This window comes from Egretta garzetta, unplaced genomic scaffold, assembly GCF_000687185.1.
Source record: "Egretta garzetta isolate BGI_Z169 unplaced genomic scaffold, ASM68718v1 scaffold43, whole genome shotgun sequence".
Lineage (NCBI taxonomy): Eukaryota > Metazoa > Chordata > Aves > Pelecaniformes > Ardeidae > Egretta > Egretta garzetta.
In genome coordinates, this window is record NW_009259047.1 from 185571 (window position 1) to 205051 (window position 19481).

The 19481-nt window shown below is 39.9% G+C and overlaps 1 protein-coding gene across 5 annotated transcripts in view; it reads right to left on the reverse strand.

The window, feature by feature from the left end:
• Positions 1-6: 6 nt before the first annotated feature.
• The window catches only part of PKN2 (protein kinase N2), a 34761-nt gene continuing 15286 nt past the window's right edge, over positions 7-19481 (reverse strand). For 3 of the 5 annotated variants that reach the window (XM_009635079.2, XM_035890639.1, XM_035890640.1), the window contains 17 exons: positions 19179-19392; positions 16162-16347; positions 15747-15856; positions 13761-13904; positions 13547-13622; positions 13047-13221; positions 12648-12777; positions 12043-12179; positions 11876-11951; positions 11697-11788; positions 10474-10650; positions 9826-9888; positions 9647-9723; positions 7313-7455; positions 5890-5997; positions 3849-3929; positions 2266-3767 (listed from right to left, as the gene is read on the reverse strand). In XM_009635079.2, coding sequence (XP_009633374.1) covers positions 3564-3767; positions 3849-3929; positions 5890-5997; positions 7313-7455; positions 9647-9723; positions 9826-9888; positions 10474-10650; positions 11697-11788; positions 11876-11951; positions 12043-12179; positions 12648-12777; positions 13047-13221; positions 13547-13622; positions 13761-13904; positions 15747-15856; positions 16162-16347; positions 19179-19392 — 2193 coding nt within the window. In that variant the 3' untranslated portion in view covers positions 2266-3563. Of the gene's footprint in view, positions 186-2265; positions 3768-3848; positions 3930-5889; positions 5998-7312; positions 7456-9646; positions 9724-9825; positions 9889-10473; positions 10651-11696; positions 11789-11875; positions 11952-12042; positions 12180-12647; positions 12778-13046; positions 13222-13546; positions 13623-13760; positions 13905-15746; positions 15857-16161; positions 16348-19178; positions 19393-19481 lie in introns of those variants that run through there. The other 2 variants (XR_004841492.1, XR_004841491.1) reach the window with 2 other exon arrangements.

Genomic DNA, 19481 nt, shown 5'->3' on the forward strand with positions numbered 1-19481 from the left:
CAGCAGGACTGCTCGCCTAAGCAAGAGGAGGCTGCTCTCCTTCAGCCTCAGAAAGAAGGTATGCTCAGAGGTGACTATTTGTTTTGATTTTTTAACAAAAAAGAACGGAAGTACACTGAGCTACCACTAAGAGACTGGGTTTCTGTAAGTCCCCTCCTGATTGCCAAGTTCTTTTCTGAAGTTACCTGTGGAGAAAACGTGACAAGTCACTTACTTCAAGAAGCAGCAAAATCATGTTTGGGACACAATTTACAAATTAACTCTATTTAAAACTTTAATTTGTGATATTAATGACTGCAAAACACTTAGAATGACATTTGTTAAAGGCACATTTCATTTTAATGCATAGTGTACCATTCTAAAATATCCTAATTTCCTTACAAAGTGCTTGAGCAGCCACATACAGATAAAGTATAGCAAAATATATTTACAATCTAGGGTTTAAAATCTTAATCTGCCTAAAAATATTTAAAAAACTACAGAGATAAAATTAGTGCTTTCTTTCAGCTTAACTGGGTGAACATACCCTGCCCTCTAATTTTTTTAAATTTTTTTTTTAAGTGATTTACTTAGATTAAAAAAAAAAGATTTCTGTACAAGATGTAGTTACAAAAAGGTATTTTTGAGGATACTTTCATAAGTGTTAAGCACCCTGCTAGATGCTCATATATATATTTGGGAACCAAGAAAGGGCAAGCTGACTGTACCTCAAAAGTATTGGTTTCAGCTAGATACAGGATGATAATTTGTTCCTGATTAATTAGAATCTGGAAACAAGTAATGCTGAAAAGTTGACTCACTCTGCCAAACGTGATTTGTAGAACTGGTAAAGATGCCTGCCTTGTTCCTGTGGGGGGAATTGCCTCAGTTAGACCTATTAACCATTTTTTTTTCCCCCCCTTCTTCTCTGAGCCTCTCTGCTGCCTGACCTTGCAGGTCTGTCCAGCATCATGATTTTAAAGAACCACCTTAGCGTTGCACGCTCAAGCAGTTCGCGTTTCTTCCTTGAATGAATAAAATTGCAAGTTTTGAATTCCTTTGAGTGCCGATTCTCAGTGTCTCGGCCCGTGAATAGCCAACTCCTGGCCAGGATGAACCCGTGAGGCTGCGTATGCAATCAGCTCCCAGGGGTGCTAGAGCTAAGGACCACGTGGAAAATTTATTTTCCAAGAATTACCATTTGCCCACAGAACACCAGATGCCAAAAATAGGTCTTGGGTTATAAGTATGCACAGTGTCTGGTCTAAATTAGTTTTTGACTTTTGAGGTACAGGTTTTAGTGTTAAGGGGTTTATAAAATACACACTTTTTATCAAAAATATTTATACATTCTGTTACAATGTATTGCTTTTACCCTCAGTAACTGCCAATCTAAGTCGTGGAGTTCAGTGGCCTACATGTGCACAAATACTTTTTTCACTCAGAGTTCTACATTGTTCACTCAGCCACTGTGCAAAATTAATGAAGTGGTAAAACTAAATTACTTGCCTGGACATAAGAATACATTACAACTTCCAAATATACATGGTGACAGCATGTATACATTGAAAATCCTTATGTTTGCTGAAAGTGATATGCTATTGTACAGCAGATAGAGGATGATCCAGGTGGTTAGAGATGGACTGGTTAACCCCTCTGTCCCCTTGCTGGGTGGGAAGGGTGTGAGGCTGAGTACGGACGTGGGAGGGCTTGGGCAATGCAACACGCTTTGCTCCTCGGGGTTAGACTGAGCAACATCCTTGTTACGTTCTTCATATCAGCCAGGGCTTTAAGCCATGCTTAAAAAGCTTGAAGGCAAAACTGTTTGGCAAGTGGCTTTGGTAAACTTTCCGGATTTTTCTTTGTAATGGAAGCACTTACACTGTTGTTATCTCAAAGGCAAGGCGTTTAACATTTTTCCTAATAAATACCATAGAAAATTTACAAAACAAGGCATATCTGTTCTCAATACCACTGCTGCCTGACCTTGCAGGTCGGTCCAGCATCATGATTTTAAAGAACCACCTTAGCGTTGCACGCTCAAGCGGTTCGCGTTTCTTCCTTGAATGAATAAAATTGCAAGTTTTGAATTCCTTTGAGTGCCGATTCTCAGTGTCTCGGCCCGTGAATAGCCAACTCCTGGCCAGGATGAACCCGTGAGGCTGCGTATGCAATCAGCTCCCAGGGGTGCTAGAGCTAAGGACCACGTGGAAAATTTATTTTCCAAGAATTACCATTTGCCCACAGAACACCAGATGCCAGAAATAGGTCTTGGGTTGTAAGTATGCACAGTGTCTGGTCTAAATTAGTTTTTGACTTTTGAGGTACAGGTTTTAGTGTTAAGGGGTTTATAAAATACACACTTTTTATCAAAAATATTTATACATTCTGTTACAATGTATTGCTTTTACCCTCAGTAACTGCCAATCTAAGTCGTGGAGTTCAGTGGCCTACATGTGCACAAATACTTTTTTCACTCAGAGTTCTACATTGTTCACTCAGCCACTGTGCAAAATTAATGAAGTGGTAAAACTAAATTACTTGCCTGGACATAAGAATACATTACAACTTCCAAATATACATGGTGACAGCATGTATACATTGAAAATCCTTATGTTTGCTGAAAGTGATATGCTATTGTACAGCAGATAGAGGATGATCCAGGTGGTTAGAGATGGACTGGTTAACCCCTCTGTCCCCTTGCTGGGTGGGAAGGGTGTGAGGCTGAGTACGGACGTGGGAGGGCTTGGGCAATGCAACACGCTTTGCTCCTCGGGGTTAGACTGAGCAACATCCTTGTTACGTTCTTCATATCAGCCAGGGCTTTAAGCCATGCTTAAAAAGCTTGAAGGCAAAACTGTTTGGCAAGTGGCTTTGGTAAACTTTCCGGATTTTTCTTTGTAATGGAAGCACTTACACTGTTGTTATCTCAAAGGCAAGGCGTTTAACATTTTTCCTAATAAATACCATAGAAAATTTACAAAACAAGGCATATCTGTTCTCAATACCATAATTTTAAGAACACAAGATGAAGGTGTACATAGAAGTGTGTAGTTTTATAGACTGCGCAAGATAATATCTAACTGAAATCATTTGCCTTCTCCAGCTAGAACCGTGTTCCGTGTGAGTGTCATCAGCATCCCAAACTTCTATTTCAACGTGGCTGAGGCGAGAGAAGTCATTACCTAGCTCACAGTCTGCTTGTCCCACTTCAGGCAGATGCTTTAAAAAGTGACGTTATCTGCTGTAGGAGAGTGAGAGAGCCAGTACAGATCCACGTGTGCCTGTGTGTGGGAAGCTTAATACAGCCTGGGTTCACCAACTCAGCTTAAGAACTCCATAGACCTGCTTTCCAGTGCTCAGATAAAAAACAATATACAAAGAGGCCACTCTTCACAAGAGTGTTAAAACAGTACTTAAAAGGATCTTCATGTGATTTTAAAAAAAAAAAACAAACAAACAAAACAAACCCAAAACAAACCCAGAAGCTACAGGTGGCACAGAGAGCAATCAGAGGGTCGGTAATTCTTCCAAGAGAGGCATTCTTGTGAGCCAGTCAGCTGGGGTTTCACAGTGTCTAGAAGTTAACACCAATCAGCAATGTAATCAAAATCTCTGAACATTTCCTGCTCTTCTTCTGAAAGTATCCTTGGTTCCCGAGGCGGAGTGAGGATAGGTGCTTCAGAGGTAAATTCGTCATCAAAATTACTAACGTCTTCTCGTCCTCTAATGGTGGGTACAAAAGGAGGCTTCACTTTCTTGGCCAGTAAAGCGTTCCAATCTATTAGCTGCAAAATAAACCCAACTGATGTTTAGTTTCCTGCCTCTACTCCTCAGTGTCCTTAGAAATAATACTGGTTTATACTCACCCTGAAGAAGTGATGCTTTTTCACATCCTCTGCATCTTTCTCTCCGGCTCCAAGACGCCGCTCTGGATTTCTTCGTAGCAGCTGACAAAACATGTGAGATTTCAGTGCAAAAATTCAGGGCTGGGGGGGAACTTGGGGAGGACAAGCCCTGCTGTGTAAGAGCCAACACCAAGATTGGATGGACAGTGTAATTAATACCGCCTGACCTCTAGAAAAGTTTTAGTCCTCCAAGAAAGGGAAAGACGGAAGTTCAGCTATAGGTAGCTGGAGACAGCAATGCCCTTTTTAGAGATGCCTGAACCCATGAGTACCATTCCACCTGCAGCCTGGCTACGAACAGCTCGGGAGCCGACTAATCCATCTCCCTGCAGATCTGCGGTGCCAAGTCTTGGTACCTGAGGTGATCCACAGGGCACAGAGATGCTGAGAAGCATGCTTTTTGCTGGAGAGGATACAGCCTTCACACGAGCTCGTATTTCTCGCCTGGCTCAGAAGAGACACAGCTCTGCTCTCTCCCTTGCCCGGCTATTTCACAGCAGTTGATTTACCAAGCGAGGGTTGAACGCCGCTTTACACGCCCAGCCAAGTAAAAGGGTTTTCTAGTTCACACCAGAAGTTAAGATGCTCCCCACTTGTGAATCGTGCTGCTGTGAGCAGACCACGGTTCCAGGCAGAGTGCCCAGCATCAGGGTGGGCTGATGATACATTCGTGATGCAGCCATCGAAAAATAACGTCCTCTACATTAGGTAAGAGTTTCTCAGATAGGAACAGCGTGCACACAGCTACCACTTAGTAAACTGCGAGTGCAGAGTTCGCGGTACGCCTATTCTGGGTGCGGTGTCGCAGGCCCCTGTGGGTAGTGGCGTGGTGATTTTTCCCCACAGTAAAAAGAGCCTCCCCAGGTACTGCCTTAAAAGTGCATTCTTCCTTCTTTCTCTAGAGAAACGCTCTCTCCGGAGGAGTAAGCGATTGTTTTAAGCTACAAAATTATTTCTGTCTCTGCTCCCAAGTAACAAGTGATAGGACGAGAGGAAGCAGCCTCAAGTTGCACCAGGGCAGGTTTAGGTTGGGCATTAGGAAAATTTTTTTCCCTGAAAGGGTTGTGAAGCACTGGAAGGGGCTGCCTGGGGAAGTGATGGAGTCCCCACCCCTGGAGGTGTTTAAAAGCTGTGTAGCTGTGGTGCTTAGGGACAGGGTTTAGTGGTGGGATGGCAGGGTTAGGGTAATGGTTGGACTTGATGCTCTTAAAGGTCTTTTCCAACCTAAACGATTCTATGATTCTGTATTTATGCTATTACTTAAATGCTTGTGTGACAGTAGTTACTCTGACATGCTTTAACTTAGGTGCTGCAGCACGTTGCTGGATTGGGTGCTAGGCTGACACTCGGTGTCAGACATTGAAGCGGAGAGGCTGCTTCCAATGGCTTTGAATCGCCCTTCCATCAACTGTGATACGCTTCTAACATAGACAGGTTCAAGCATCTTCAGAGAAGTAGAGGCTTTACTCTAAGGAATAGCACTAATAACAAATCATAAACCAAATCAGCCGTTCTTTGCCAAGAACAGGACTGCAGATGCCATGTGTACGGCGTTCCCTGCCCCAGTTGGAATGAAACCAAAAAGATTTAGAAGTCTTTGAATTAAAATGTTCATGTGACAATGTTAATCTACCAAATAGGTGAATGCAGCAGTGTTCTGCTAGGAAAAGAGAGCTGAACTCCTCTGGTTAGATGCAACTGGGAAACTTAGTTCAGGGAGAAAATAGAGCCTCTCATTTTAAACAGAAAAACTTGCTCCTAAATAAAAGGAGCCTCCTCATAAAGCGGAATGGCACTGACAATTTTCATTTAAGGTGACAGGCAGCAGGGCACAGCTTAAGTGAAGTGACTCTGAAATTTAATTGTAGAAAAAAAAAAATACCAAGCGTAGGTTCTTAAAAGTATTTTGTTCCTCACAAAAGTAATTACTTCCCTTAATGTTGGAGAGGAAACAGGGTAAGAGGGGAATACTGTAATAGTAGTAGTATTATTGTGTTCTTACCCGTCTCATTATAGAGATGGCTTCTGTCGACAGAAATCGTGGATATCTTACTTCATCATTTACAATACTGTCAAACACCTCTTCTTCATCATCTCCAGGGAAGGGAGACTATAATGAAAGTAATAATAAAATACTATTAAACAGGCTTAAAAAGCACTTCGAGTTGAAAATAACATATATTCAGCTGATAATTTGGAATTAGACACCCTGAAACGAAGTTTTCCTTTTCCCAAAAACCAGTTTTCCAGAAGGACAAGAGAAAAAGTAAGGCAAGTTGGTGTTATCCCTCAATTCTTACTGAGGGACTATGCTTTACAGATGTGCTTTTACAAGTAGAAACACCTAAAACTGGGATCTGCTTTGAACTCCGACACAAGATATACAGGGAATGTGGAAATGTGTTGGCTCTCCTTTGGGACGCTGCCATTCACAAGTAATGTGGCCAGGACTGACTTGTTTTTGTAGTTTTGTAGTGGGTTTCTTAGCATGTTACAGCTCAAGGGTTTTCCAGCTGTTTTGAAGTGGCCTGACAGATGTAGGCAGCACCCTATAAGCTTTTCCTCCTTTTTTACCTGAAAGGAAGTGAAAGTTGAATGATCATCTTTTTTGAAAAAGAACAAAAGATGAGCGTATCTATAGTTTTTCTCCCCTTTTCAGCACATAAGCCATCACTGTGCTACCTGGGAGATACCATAACAAAATGGCCAGAAGTTTTAAAGCAATATATGCAATGGTAAATAATTATTCAATAGTAATTTATTTATACCAGCTCATTTGCATGGAACTGGGGCATTCTATTTTAGTGCCTGCATAATTAAAATGGTAAACAACGCTGCATTTGGTGTAATCTTTTGCTACTACCCAGTTTTATGCATTAATGTTCACTTCAATTCAAGCTAGGAGAGTTGAAGAGTTTATTTTCTCCCCAAAAGCATTTGAAAGCAGACGACTTGCTATAGCTGCGCACATCCAAATTCGATGGTAACAGATGTGTGCTGGAAACCGAGCTCCCCAAACCCAGATGTGCTCTGTTCTTGCTTAGAGACACTGATACCTATGTGCCCTTACTGTAATTTGATTTAAGGCATAGCAATATAATTAAAAACAAAATAAAACAAAAATTAAGGGGCTAAATCTTGGACCAGCTACAACTCATTCACTTCCACAACAGCCAATAATTCAAGCTCATGACGTGACTCGTCAACTTCTATAGCACTATGGCAGCTAGTAGCAGGTAAGTAGCTGCTCAGTATTTACTTTTGCTTGAGGAAACACATTAAGGCGCTCACCTATACATACCATATATACAAGTATTGATACGACCGTGACAGGTAGGGCATATTAAACGTTGACAGGCTGGAGTTTTGTAAGCTTTTTAACATATATTCATTTCATGACTCTCTTGTATCTTACTAGAACTTACCTCACCCACTAGCATCTCATAGATAAGTACGCCAAGTCCCCACCAGTCTACAGCTCTCGTGTAGGAAGTTTCCGTCAGCACCTCTGGAGCAAGAAATTCCGGTGTGCCGCAGAATGTGCTTGTTCGGTCTCCAAATCCCATTCCTGAAAAGTTACAGTTAATGAAAAGCAAGCAGTATTTTCTGCCACACTACAACCTATTCCTCCAGCAAGTAAAATCTCCCTTGAGGAACTTCAGCCAACACTGCAGTTCCAGGGCCTGTCCTGAAGGCTCAGGCCAGTGAGGCAAAACATTCCCCTGTTCTTCCCTCCCGTGTCCTTGGTCCACGTGTGCTTCAGTATAAGTTTTTCTGTCCCAAACTATATGCAATGAGCCAAATTATGCCTCCAGCTACACCTTTGTCACCCAGCTATCTTTGCCTGGAAAGGTACAGTCTTATGCTATATTTGTACTAGCCAGGAGAAGAAAACGTGGTACCCTAGTTCAGTCAAACGTGCGTACTCTGGATGCTTCTGTAGTGGCAAAAATACATAAAGGAAAGTAAAATGTGGAGCATAGTGAAACAATTTCGAGCATGATAAGCCCTGTATATTTGCAAGAGGGGCACAGTTTGGGACATCAGCACCACAAGGGCTGATGGGACAGTACAAGTGGAGGGGCTGCAGAAAGCTTAAGAAAACCATTTAGCGTAGTAGTCCGTAAACCAGAGAGCTTTCCTTGTCCTTGTTTCCTTTTGTCATTTATGGAACTTGCTTGTAGCTAAAGTCACACAGGACTTGCTCTGTTAAAGATGTATTAAAGACAACGGTAATGTCTGAACACCTACCAGATTTACTGAATTCCCTCTTAGGCTATCTAAAAGGAAAAAAGATGCAGAGGACAGGCTATACGAATTGGAGAAGGAAATGGACCTTTCCAGATCTTCCCCCTGCAATGGGGTTTAAGAAGGCCACTGCAATTTCGGTTGCTACCTCTGTTTTATTGTCTTATTTTAAAGGTAGTTGCCAGTAGTGAGATGCTTGAAAGCAGCCTTCTAGCATCTAGGCTTCCCTTCTAGGATAAATTCCTCTATTCTACCTAGAGCGCACTTTGCATGTCATTTCCATATGCTTAGAGTTGCGACTATTTCAGAGTTGAAGATAACGAATTTATAAATTATTCAGGGAGATAATTCGAGATAGCCAGCATGGCTTCACCAGGGGCAAGTCCTGCCTGACAAACCTGGTGACTTTCTATGATGGAGTGACAGCATCAGTGGACAAGGGACAACCAACAGACGTCATCTATCTGGACTTCTGCAAGGCCTTTGACACGGTCCCCCACAACATCCTTCTCTCTAAATTGGAAAGCTATGGATTTGATGGGTGGACTGTTCGGTGGATAAGGAACTGGCTGGATGGTCGTGTCCAGAGGGTAGTGGTCAACGGCACAATGTCCGGATGGAGACCGGTGACAAGTGGTGTCCCTCAGGGGTCCGTACTAGGACCGGTGCTGTTCAACATCTTCATCAATGACTTGGACAGTGAGATAGAGTGCACCCTCAGCAAGTTTGCAGATGACACCAAGCTGAGTGGTGCGGTTGACACACCAGAAGGCCGGGATGTCATCCAGAGGGACCTGGACAGGCTGGAGAGGTGGGCCTGTGTGAACCTCATGAGGTTCAACAAGGCCAAGGGCAAGGTCCTGCACCTGGGATGGGGTAACCCCCAGTATCAATACAGCCTGGGGGGAGAAAGGATTGAGAGCAGCCCTGCCGAGAGGGACTTGGGGGTGCTGGTGGATAAAAAGCTGGACATGAGCCGGCAATGTGCCCTGGCAGCCCAGAAGGCCAACCGTACTCTGGGCTGCATCAGGAGGGGGGTTGGACTCGATGAATGTCAGTTCCATCCTCTTAGAGTTATCATTATTTCAGAGTATGATTCTATGATTCTATAAAAAAGCAAGAGTGAGGTATGGATTATAATGGTACTTGATTTTGTTGCACAGTGTCAACATGTTTAGAATGAGGAAAAACACCGAATGCTTTTTCTGCTAACTTGACAAATGCAGCAGTATGCCTTATCAATAAGCAGAGATACGATGAAGTAAGATCGGAATAGGTGATGCTCACAACTGAAAAAAAAAAATAGGGCTACGCTCCGATGCTCTTGGTATTTCTCTGCTAAGGAACCTCCTCCTCTCCACATCTGTACAGCCAGAGATGTGTTTTTTCCTTCAAATGATACCAGGTAGGTGTACACTATATACATTTGGCACTCCCAAAAGTCTCGAGGAACAGTCAAGAGTAAGACAGACTCTGGAATTCCCCTAGAAAGACAACTTGAGGCCCATTACCTTCTTTGCAAAGACCAAAGTCAGCAATTTTCACGAAGCCTTCTGTGTCCAGCAATAAGTTATCCAACTTCAAATCTCTAAAGGAACATTTGAGAACAAAATTGCATCACTGATGTTTCTTCAGTACTATTCAGAATAGCGGAAATTCATCTGTTGGAGACGGGTCAGCAACTACTTACCTATAGACTATTTTGTGTTCGTGTAAATACTGAAGCCCGAGAACCACGCATGCAGCATAGAATCTGTTGAAAAAGTTAAATTTTCGATGGATTGTAGTCTTGCTGTTCAGAACATAAAGTCTGCTACTATTGATCTTTTTTATTAACCATCCTCGGAAGGTTATGGATTGTTTTTTCAGGTACAGATTAGTTTTATACAAGGTCAGAGTTTTAAAGCCAGATGGCAAAAATGCTTAATCTTGCAGCTTTCAAGCTGCAGTACGTTTGCTTGGCCTGGAGGATAAATTTTCTGTAGTGTCCACTGCCATGGCATTGAAGAATTTCTAATTTGGCTTATTCTTTCCTTTTTAGACTAGTCTGCTATTTTATCTTTTCATTTAGCTTTTTTATGTAATTTTTTTTTAAAAAAACTATTATAAACATTAAATATTTGTATATGATTTTGTAATTCAATGTAGATGCAGGCACATTAAACCTGCATGTGTCTTTTTCTAACGAAACCAGTTAGAATCTCTGACCCTTTTAAAAACTTCAACAGTATTTATGGAAAGGACATAATGTAGAGGCACGTGCTGATAAAGATCTGAGTTCTTATCCACCGAATAAAATGCCCCTCACTTAGAGCCACAGAAAGGGACGGGTACTCACACTGCTCTTGGTTCAGAGAAGACATCCGTATGAATGTGCATCATCAGGTCCCCACCAGCAGCATATTCCATTACAAAGCAAACGTGATCTTTGGTTTGGAAACAAGCAAAAAGGTTCACCAAGAAGGGGTGTCTTACACTATTCACAGTTTCAAATATTCGCTTTTCACACATCAAGCTGCAAATGGAAAAATCGGTAAAAATTTAAAGCTCAATCCTGAACCACAATTTTTCAACTCTCAGAACCCATTGGTAATTTACACCTTATGTTTTTCCCTCTATTCCTCAGGATAAGTTAAGAACGGGGTTTTTTTTTGTTTCAAGAGAGAGGTTTTAACACTTGCACACACATGAAGTTGACGCCAGGATTTCCATAACGTTACACTGAGCTTTCACAAACGAAACAGGAAACCTAGCAGTCCATGAAAATTGTACCCTGCCCATTTTCCTTCCAAATACTCAGACTTGCATCAAGTATACATCGGTATCATGTGACATTAGCTTCAATCCATTTTTATTTTAATCGTATACAGTACATAAAGTGGAAAAACAGTAACAATATTATAGACCTCCATCTACTGTAATCCCAGATTATTTCTCCTCAAGCCAATTGGTTAATTTGTAGTTTATTTTTAATGCAGTTATCTTTCTTCCTGCAAGTCAAATGGATATAGTCATTATTAAACAGTTTTGTAGAAGCACCTTCTTGCACTAAAACTGGACAGTTTTGTAACTGCCACGTCACTTCCAAGCAAAGAAAAATCTGAGTTTTGGGGCAAAAAGACTGAAGTGGTGGAGTATACACAGAACTTAAGGGAAAATACGATGGACAAAGTATGACAGTATGTTACAGGTGGAGAAATACCATCATAGGTGTTTCTGCCAGTAAGGAAAATACAGTCACTGTCCTGAAATGTGATGGAAAGCTACAGAACAAGCCATTAGAATAAATAATTGCAGGAGAATCTACATGAAAAACAGGATCAGCTTTAAGTCGGAGCTGCAGTACAGGCAGGGTAAGAGGGGCACTAAATGGAATGACTGCTCCTGGGCTACCTGGCTCCCTCCTTGCCCCAGATGACAGCAGCCACCTAAGCAGGGAGACAACAACTTGTTCTGCTCTTTCACCGAATTTAACTGCTGTGTGGTAGAGCTTGCAGTTGTGCTGCATGCAGAAAGAAAACACAATTTATGGAATCTGCGTATTGTGTTTTGTAAACTGACCTGTCTACTTCATCCCGAGCAACAATATCTCCTTTCTTTAAGGCTTTAATAGCAAACATCTCGTTTGTGTTTTTGTACTCTGCCAACAGCACCTAAAACAGAAGATAAGCGATTCATTTAAGAGCTGTATCTAGTTTTTGAGATAGCCTTGACATTTGATACAGCCTTTTGACATTTACCTTTCCAAAATGTCCTCTGCCCAGTACAGCACAACATCTGAAATCCTTCAGACTGAACTGAAATCTTTGTTGTGATCTGTAGAAATAAAAAAAAGTCAAAAATCTTCTAGTTTGTTAACTTTTAAGAAATATTATTCAGATCAACAGCAGAACCACTGCATTTTTACCTTCTATCTTCAGGCTCTCGGGTGTTGGTATATTTTATGTCTGAATGGGGAGCATCAGGCTCACAGATTATTTCAGGCTGGAGTTTTGGGGCAATACTATTTCTGCCATTTTCAAAATCAAAGTTTGTTACTTCATCCTGTGAAGAAAAAGAAGCCTGAAAATTTCAAACTGACTGCGAAGGCAAACGAATGCTGAAATTTTACTATAAGCATGTGAAATTCTTAACACAGGAATCATCTAAGCTAGAACGATACACCTTAAGATGATACAGATAAGCACGCTTTTAACAGACTGGATGAAACCTATTGCTCCTGTTGCTATTTGCTCTGCTCTTTGTTAATAAAACCATTTTTTCCTGAACACTCGTTAACGATTTTGGGCTTTTGATTTTTCCGTGGTGGAACCAAGGACATGTAGAGTTAAACACACCAACTGTGGAAACACAGTTTGCTACCAGGAGTAATTGGAGCATTCACTTGAGACAATTCTGTATGCGTAAGTTAAGGGAGCATATGCTAAAATATAACGGAAGAAATCCGTCATAAAGATGCCGATATTACAACCTTGTTAAACTGTATAGCCCGAAATTCTTAAAGTGACTTGCCTGAGATGGCACATCAGCAGCCTTTAACTCAGAGGAAGATTCACATATTTCCCCAAGGGAAGATGCACGAGGTGGAGCAGGTGGAGGCTCAGGCTCAAGTTCAAAATCCAATTTGGCTACAGGAGAGTCACTGGCAAGAAAATAAATAACTCCTCAGTGTACAGCAGAGACTGTTTTAATAATATGAAAACGAACTTAAACCAGCACGTTATGTAGACTTCTCCTAAAGCAAATCTTGTGCGTGGAGATCTGTCTATAAAATGGATGTCTAAAGTTAAAACATTGAAAGGTCTGCAGGCTTGCAGAATAAACAGATTTGACATACGTTACATTAGGGCACAAGCATCTTGCTGTTACTCTTGCTCTCAAAAGCCCTTAAAAATTGCAGATATCACCTACCTGGCTGGCAGCGTTAGTTCAGCAATGTGTGCATCAACCACTGGCCCAGTAGCAGACACGGCTGCTTGAGGGCTGAAGGTGCCAGAGTGATTTACTGTAGGAATAGCTCTTCTTACCAGCCTTCCCCAAGTGGCAATATTAATATTCATTTGAGGAGCTCTGAGAAACGTTTTGCCTGTGGATATTGTGAAAAAAGAAAACAGAGGGCAAGTAATTTCCTTACTTATTACCAAAAGCTATAATAAAAAAAATTCATATTAATCAGTTTATAGTTTATGAAGAACAAACTGAATTTGTCACACTCCTTAGCAAGTCCTAATTGTTCACTATTAAATGCTAATGCATAATAAGGTATTTTAAAACAAAAACATTTCTAAATGCAATGCCAAATCCTTCATAATCAACAGCTTTATTCACAGGCAAATATTAGGTCTCTGTATAAAAAAATACCACAGATCTGTACAATTTTTAAGCTTTACATGTTTATATTAAACAATCACCTTGCTGTTTTGAAAAAATTTTCTTCTGCCTCTGGAGTTTTGGTCTTCTTTCAATAACCGGATTAAAAAACGTAACCTGCAGTTCAAAAAATGTGTGTTACAATTCAGGTTTCAGAACAAAATGCATTCTTAAAAGTTTAAGAAAGACTTCTCAAACTATTCTGCAATGTTATACTTGCAAGTCTGCTCAAGTGCTTCAAAGAAACATTCTTACCTCTGCAAACAGAGTGCCCTGGGGTTCAAGATAGAGACACATGCCATGCCGTTGGTTATCCAGGAAGTCTTCCAACCTCAGAAACTTTACTGCACACAAAGATCTCCAGTCACGCCAATAAACTGAGATTTCTAACTCACGTGACTACGACAGGAAACATATACACAGGAAATTAGTTATTAGCAATTGTTCTGCAAGAGTTACCTCTGTACAGTCATAAGATCCAGCAACTCCAGGGTCAGGATGCTGAGCTGTTACTTCAGAAGAGTGCTAGGGCTAACTGGCCATACGGAGCAAGCTCTCGCTAGGATGATCACAGCATTTCACTTCAGGTGCTACTGCCAGTGCCCAAATAAAAGTACAAAATTCCCCCAAGAGTAGAAGGAGAGAGTCACAAGCAGTCGCCCGACTTTCTGAGTCAGTCTAACAACAGTGCTAGCTCAAAATATTTTTAGCTCAAGTTCTGACAACAAATTTTTGCCTGTGTTTAGAAACCTCAACTTTACTAGTTTTCCATGTTATGTACAAGTAGCAATTGCATTTCACGGCTGCATGGTGATATTTTAGTACCTGCATGCACATCATGATGCGAGACTTTATACAGCAACTCTAGAAATACATACAGGTTTTGTAACATGGTCGTGAAGAGGGGCCAAAAACTTTAAACTAACAAGAACTACTGCTATATTTGCCGGTGGGATTTATATATTCTTAGGGTGTCTTATACACTTGTTAAAAAAGCTTGTTACAAAATGTGAAGAATCCTGCAATATAATATAACGGCAGCATTGTATGGTACTAAGTTGTTAGCATAGTTTAATTCCATCATGATGCATCAATTTACTGTCTTTATATGATAGCTGTAGGTTTTAGAAGAAACAAAAGTTCAGAAGAAGCAACAGATAAAAATTGATAGGGTTTGGAATGTGCATTTCAAATATGGAAGGATGCGTGGTCATGCCCAGCAGAAGCAAGGTCCTCTTCTGGCCAAAACCCATCTAATACTGACTTCTTAAATAGTGAACATGACACACACTAGGCTGGTAGGAGCAGTGACTAAACTTTGACTAATCGAAGTTGTGGTCTTAATCTGAGAATAATCAAGGCTTGAGGACTCCACAGCTGCTGGTTTTGTCTGCACTACTTCTAACCAGAACCTGAATTTCTCTACCTGCAGGTCTAAAACTGCTTCCTTCCTCGATGGAAGAAGTCTGCTTTGGGGCTCAGAGGGGTGGGGTGAGGCGGGGAGAGAGCAAAAACAGGAAGGTGGTTTTTTTTTTTCCTCTCATTTGTTTTAAATATATACTGGAGATGACATTTAGGGTCCTAAAATACAGTTTATTTTTCAGTCTACTTTAAATACACGGAAAAAAAAAAGCCCCAACCTTGTACCTTAAAATCCTACGACTATCAAGTATTTAAAAACCAAATGCTTGATTAAACCTGTGTAACATAAATTCTCTTCAAAAGGTTGTGAGGAAAGAAACACCAAGTATCATTTCAATACTTGTGTCCTCTAAGTAACATTTAAGGCTCTAGGAAAGAACTATCAGTGAATTTATTATTCCTGAAGAATTCATCAGCTTCACATGAGAACACTTTTACAGAAGCACTGTAAAATTCTATGACATAGCCATACCAAAATATCCAAACTGTGTCTGATATTAGAATTTACTGATAAATAATGAGAAGTTTATGATCCTAATAAAAATTTAAGCACGATCTATCACAGGCTAAACAGATGCTAAGTGTTAGATCTTGGATAAAAATATTATGTCAGTTTGGAGGCCAGAAAAGGTAAAATTTCTAGAATGCCAGCCCAGCCTAACAGCTTAACCCCAGGGAGCTCATTCTGTTAAGGGTGGGAATACTTGCACATAGGAAATTTGAACATAATCAGAACAACAGGAAAAAAGAAAGCAAGCAACATGAAATGAATCTAAAGAATTGACTATAGCTGTGAACGAAATAAGACCACATTTTTACCCTGTCTAGCTCCAGTGTAAATTTCTGATCCCATGACTGATTGGAAATAGGTTTCCAGCTAGTTTGACCAACCACAGTGTTATCCAGCTTCAGCACAGCACAGACTTCATCTGTAAGTAAAGTACACAAACTCAGCTTAAATCTTTAAGAGGATTTTCCACAAACAAAAGAAATCTTCAGTAAGTTTCCCTTAAAAATGTAATCTCATATTTAATTGCTTCTCATGGACATAATAGTGTGGCTGTGGTTTTGCTTTTTTTTTTTCCCCCTTTTTTTAAACAACTTGACAGATGAAGAAACATGTAAGTCTCAAGCTTCAAATCAATTTAGTATTTAAATTACAGAACACAGCATGCACATTAAAATGTGAATAAGAGATACACATAACAATAAAAGAAGTAAGAGTATACTGAACTGGACAAGTCATCAGTTTTCAGAAGGTTTCTACTACTCCCACTTTTATTTTTACTGGTTCTGCTCATGAAAGATGATCTGGCTTCATTTGGACTCCAAGCAGGTAGCGTAATCGATGTGGCTTTTGATCGACCAGGGACGTTTTCCAAAATATCTTGGCAGCCCATTAGCCTAACTTCCAGGGTACCTGGAACAAGACAGACAATGATTTATCAGAGATTGCTGTTCTGAAGTAAACAAAGCGAATGACTAGTGATTGATTTATGGCAATGGTTCACATTCTGACCCCTGCAGGGTAGAACAGAAATATCAGAAGAAATCAAAAGACAGATCTAAGACAGACAAATATACTGAAAATAAGCATTAGAAGTGAAATATGTGGGACTCAACCTTCTAGAAGGAGCAGCAGTTCACCAAAATAACATGAAATAAGTTTTTGTTCCGTGTCTCACAGGAATCTTTGTCTTCTTCCCTTGAAAACCTAACTGAGTTGGGTTCAAGTTGTAAGGAATGCCATTTTTTAAGATGGCAAACCTTAAGTCTCTTTTTAAAATGATGGATCTTGCAGATGGGACAATAGCAATTTTTGGAGAGTTTATATAACCAATTAATATTGGATACATCACTTCAGTAATTAAAGTTAATAGACTGACTATTGAAGCTACAATTTTTTTTAAGAGACATGCCGAAATCACATTTGCCCGCTGCATGCTAAAGTCAAATTTGAGTTAGTACATAATTTTAAAAAAATCATTGAATTGTTCTGACTTGACTGAATTTGGATTTCTAAAAGCTGAGCCAAGAAGCTACTCTTCAAAATCTTCCACATCTTTAACCAAATGAGGTATAGAGGCTGCTGTTCTAATTTAAGAGAGTTTCCTCCAGCAGCACAGAAACATCTGAATACCACAGATGGTTGCAGGAACGGTAGGCTTACCTCATCCTGTACAAGATAGCATCTGTAAAACGGTGACACCACTCAGAATATTAACTATTGTAAGTGCTGAAATTAGCCAGTTCGTAATCATACAGTCAGCTAGAAAAGCAGCTCCTAAATGCAGTGTTCTTTTGACAGGAAATGTACTTAACTGTGAAACTTAAATGTGCTCTTTTGTAACAGAAACTTAAGTCAAACTTGACCCCCAAATGGTCTGGCAACATTACAGCCCACGGAACAGACACCAAGAAACCAGTTTGAGAAGAAATCTCACCCTGTGGGGAGCCAATGGCTGTGAGTGACAGCTAAGCATTAGGCTAGGAAAACAGAGAGATGCTACTGGCTCCCAGAACAGGTTAAAAGGTAAAAGAATACTTAAATCCCAAACTCTGCTTAGGGAAAAAAAAAAGAAATTAATAAGCAGAGAGGCTATAATCTTGTGTAAAGACTGGATGTGTATCAGAAAGTTCTGTTGATGCCCTTTAAAAAGCATGACAGTAGCACTGATCTATTTTTCCCCGAAGTGTTAGAGGCAAACCACAAAGACACCGTTCATTTAATCCAGTTCCACACAAAAGCTCTTTGTGCAGCCAATATGAAAGTGAAACCATTGAGAACTTCACAAGCATGTAGCTCTGTTTTGATAATTCCTATGAGAAACTGTTCATATGTATCAGTAAATCACGTTTAAAGAGGAACTATTTGTCACTATAATGTAACTGACCTGTGATCATGTATTAAACAATAAAAAAAAAAAAAAAAAGCTGTTTTAAACGCAAGGCACGATACTTCCTGCCCATGTCCACTGATCATTCGAGATTCCTTATGATGGAAAAGAGTTCCCCTCATCGCTCTGCAACTTTACAAGGGCTCTCGGCTGAGGTCCTGATGCTTTTTACCCTTTGCTATGTGTCCTACTGAACCAAAACGGAAGACAAGTAGACTCGCTCCATTTTATTATTATTGCAGCTCAGCAGAAGAGTTCCTCTTTTTGTTTTAAAATATAACTCCACAGTACTTCAAAACTAAACTCTGGTTTCAGTTATACACGTCTAACTAGAGTAACATTTGAATTAGATTATTTTTGTAATAAACTTACTCTGGTAATAGTTGGTTTAATAGTTACATGTAAAATGTTTTAGGAAACAAAACAAACCCCCAAACTTACCTATACTAGTAATTCTTATATGACCACTTACTAAGTAAATTTAGTAAAGCAACATACCCCAAGTAGTCAAAAGTATTTGCTTTTTCTTTAAAGACATTGGAAGGCAAATGTTTAAGAGCTTTGTTAAAGTATGGCACATCTCTTGAAACAGTTTATTTCCAATGAAGGACAAGTCCAGGTGAACCCCAACTATGAGAAGCTACTAAGTCTTATATTTATATATATAAATGTACTGTTCCCTAACGGTAGACTAAGTCTCTTAAAAAACCCAAAAAAACACAACCACACAAAACGAAAACCAAAAAAACCCCCCAAACCCTCCACGTTTAATTGCAAGGAAAACAATTCACAGCAATAAATAGAGGCTTCAGTAGTTCCATGTACATTTGTTAGGATCTCCCTCTTCGGTTTAGAAATATAACACATGTTTTGGTAGCATAAATCTCACCTTCTAGGAAGCCAGTGTGGTCCAGTGGGTAAAATAGGGACTGGGAGAAAAGCTGGGTGCCTATCTCAGCTCTGCCACTGACTTGTTGTATGACCAGGGCAAGTCACTTAACCCTTCTGCACCTCAGTTTCCCCATCTGTAAAATGGGGATAATGATACTTACCCACCTTTTAAAGTGCTTGATAATCTAAAGATGACAGGCGTTAGGTAAACGCTAGTAATATTGTTCCATAGTGACCTAACTTAAGGTCAGAACTTCACTTTTTCAACAGGATTATAAAAAGGTCAACAAATAAATCAAATAAACTTATCTGCATTTTTTGGTGCATAGACACTTGGAAATTCTAAATGCCTTTGTCTAGGAAGAGAACAACAATGAAATATATCCAGAAAGAAAGAAAGTTGGCATTAAAGACATATTTTAAACCATTTAATAAAATAATAAAAAAAGTCCATAAATCATACCTGTTAAAGCTGCTGGTTTGGACAGTGTACTATACTGGTTTTGAGTAGATATTACACTTTGACGAGGACTTAATGTGGGTGAAGAGACCAGTGAAAGCTCCTCTATAATAATACTGCTTTTGGGATGGTTTTTAGGAAGTTCACTCAATCTCTGCTCCAGTGAATACTTCAAAAGGTCCAACTTCTGGCTTGATTCATTAAATCTTGCTTGTGCCTTTTTAAAATAAAAAAAAAAAATTGAAATATTTCAAGGGTTTTTTTCTTGAAAGAACATTTAAAATAAAGTATCATAAATCGTAATGA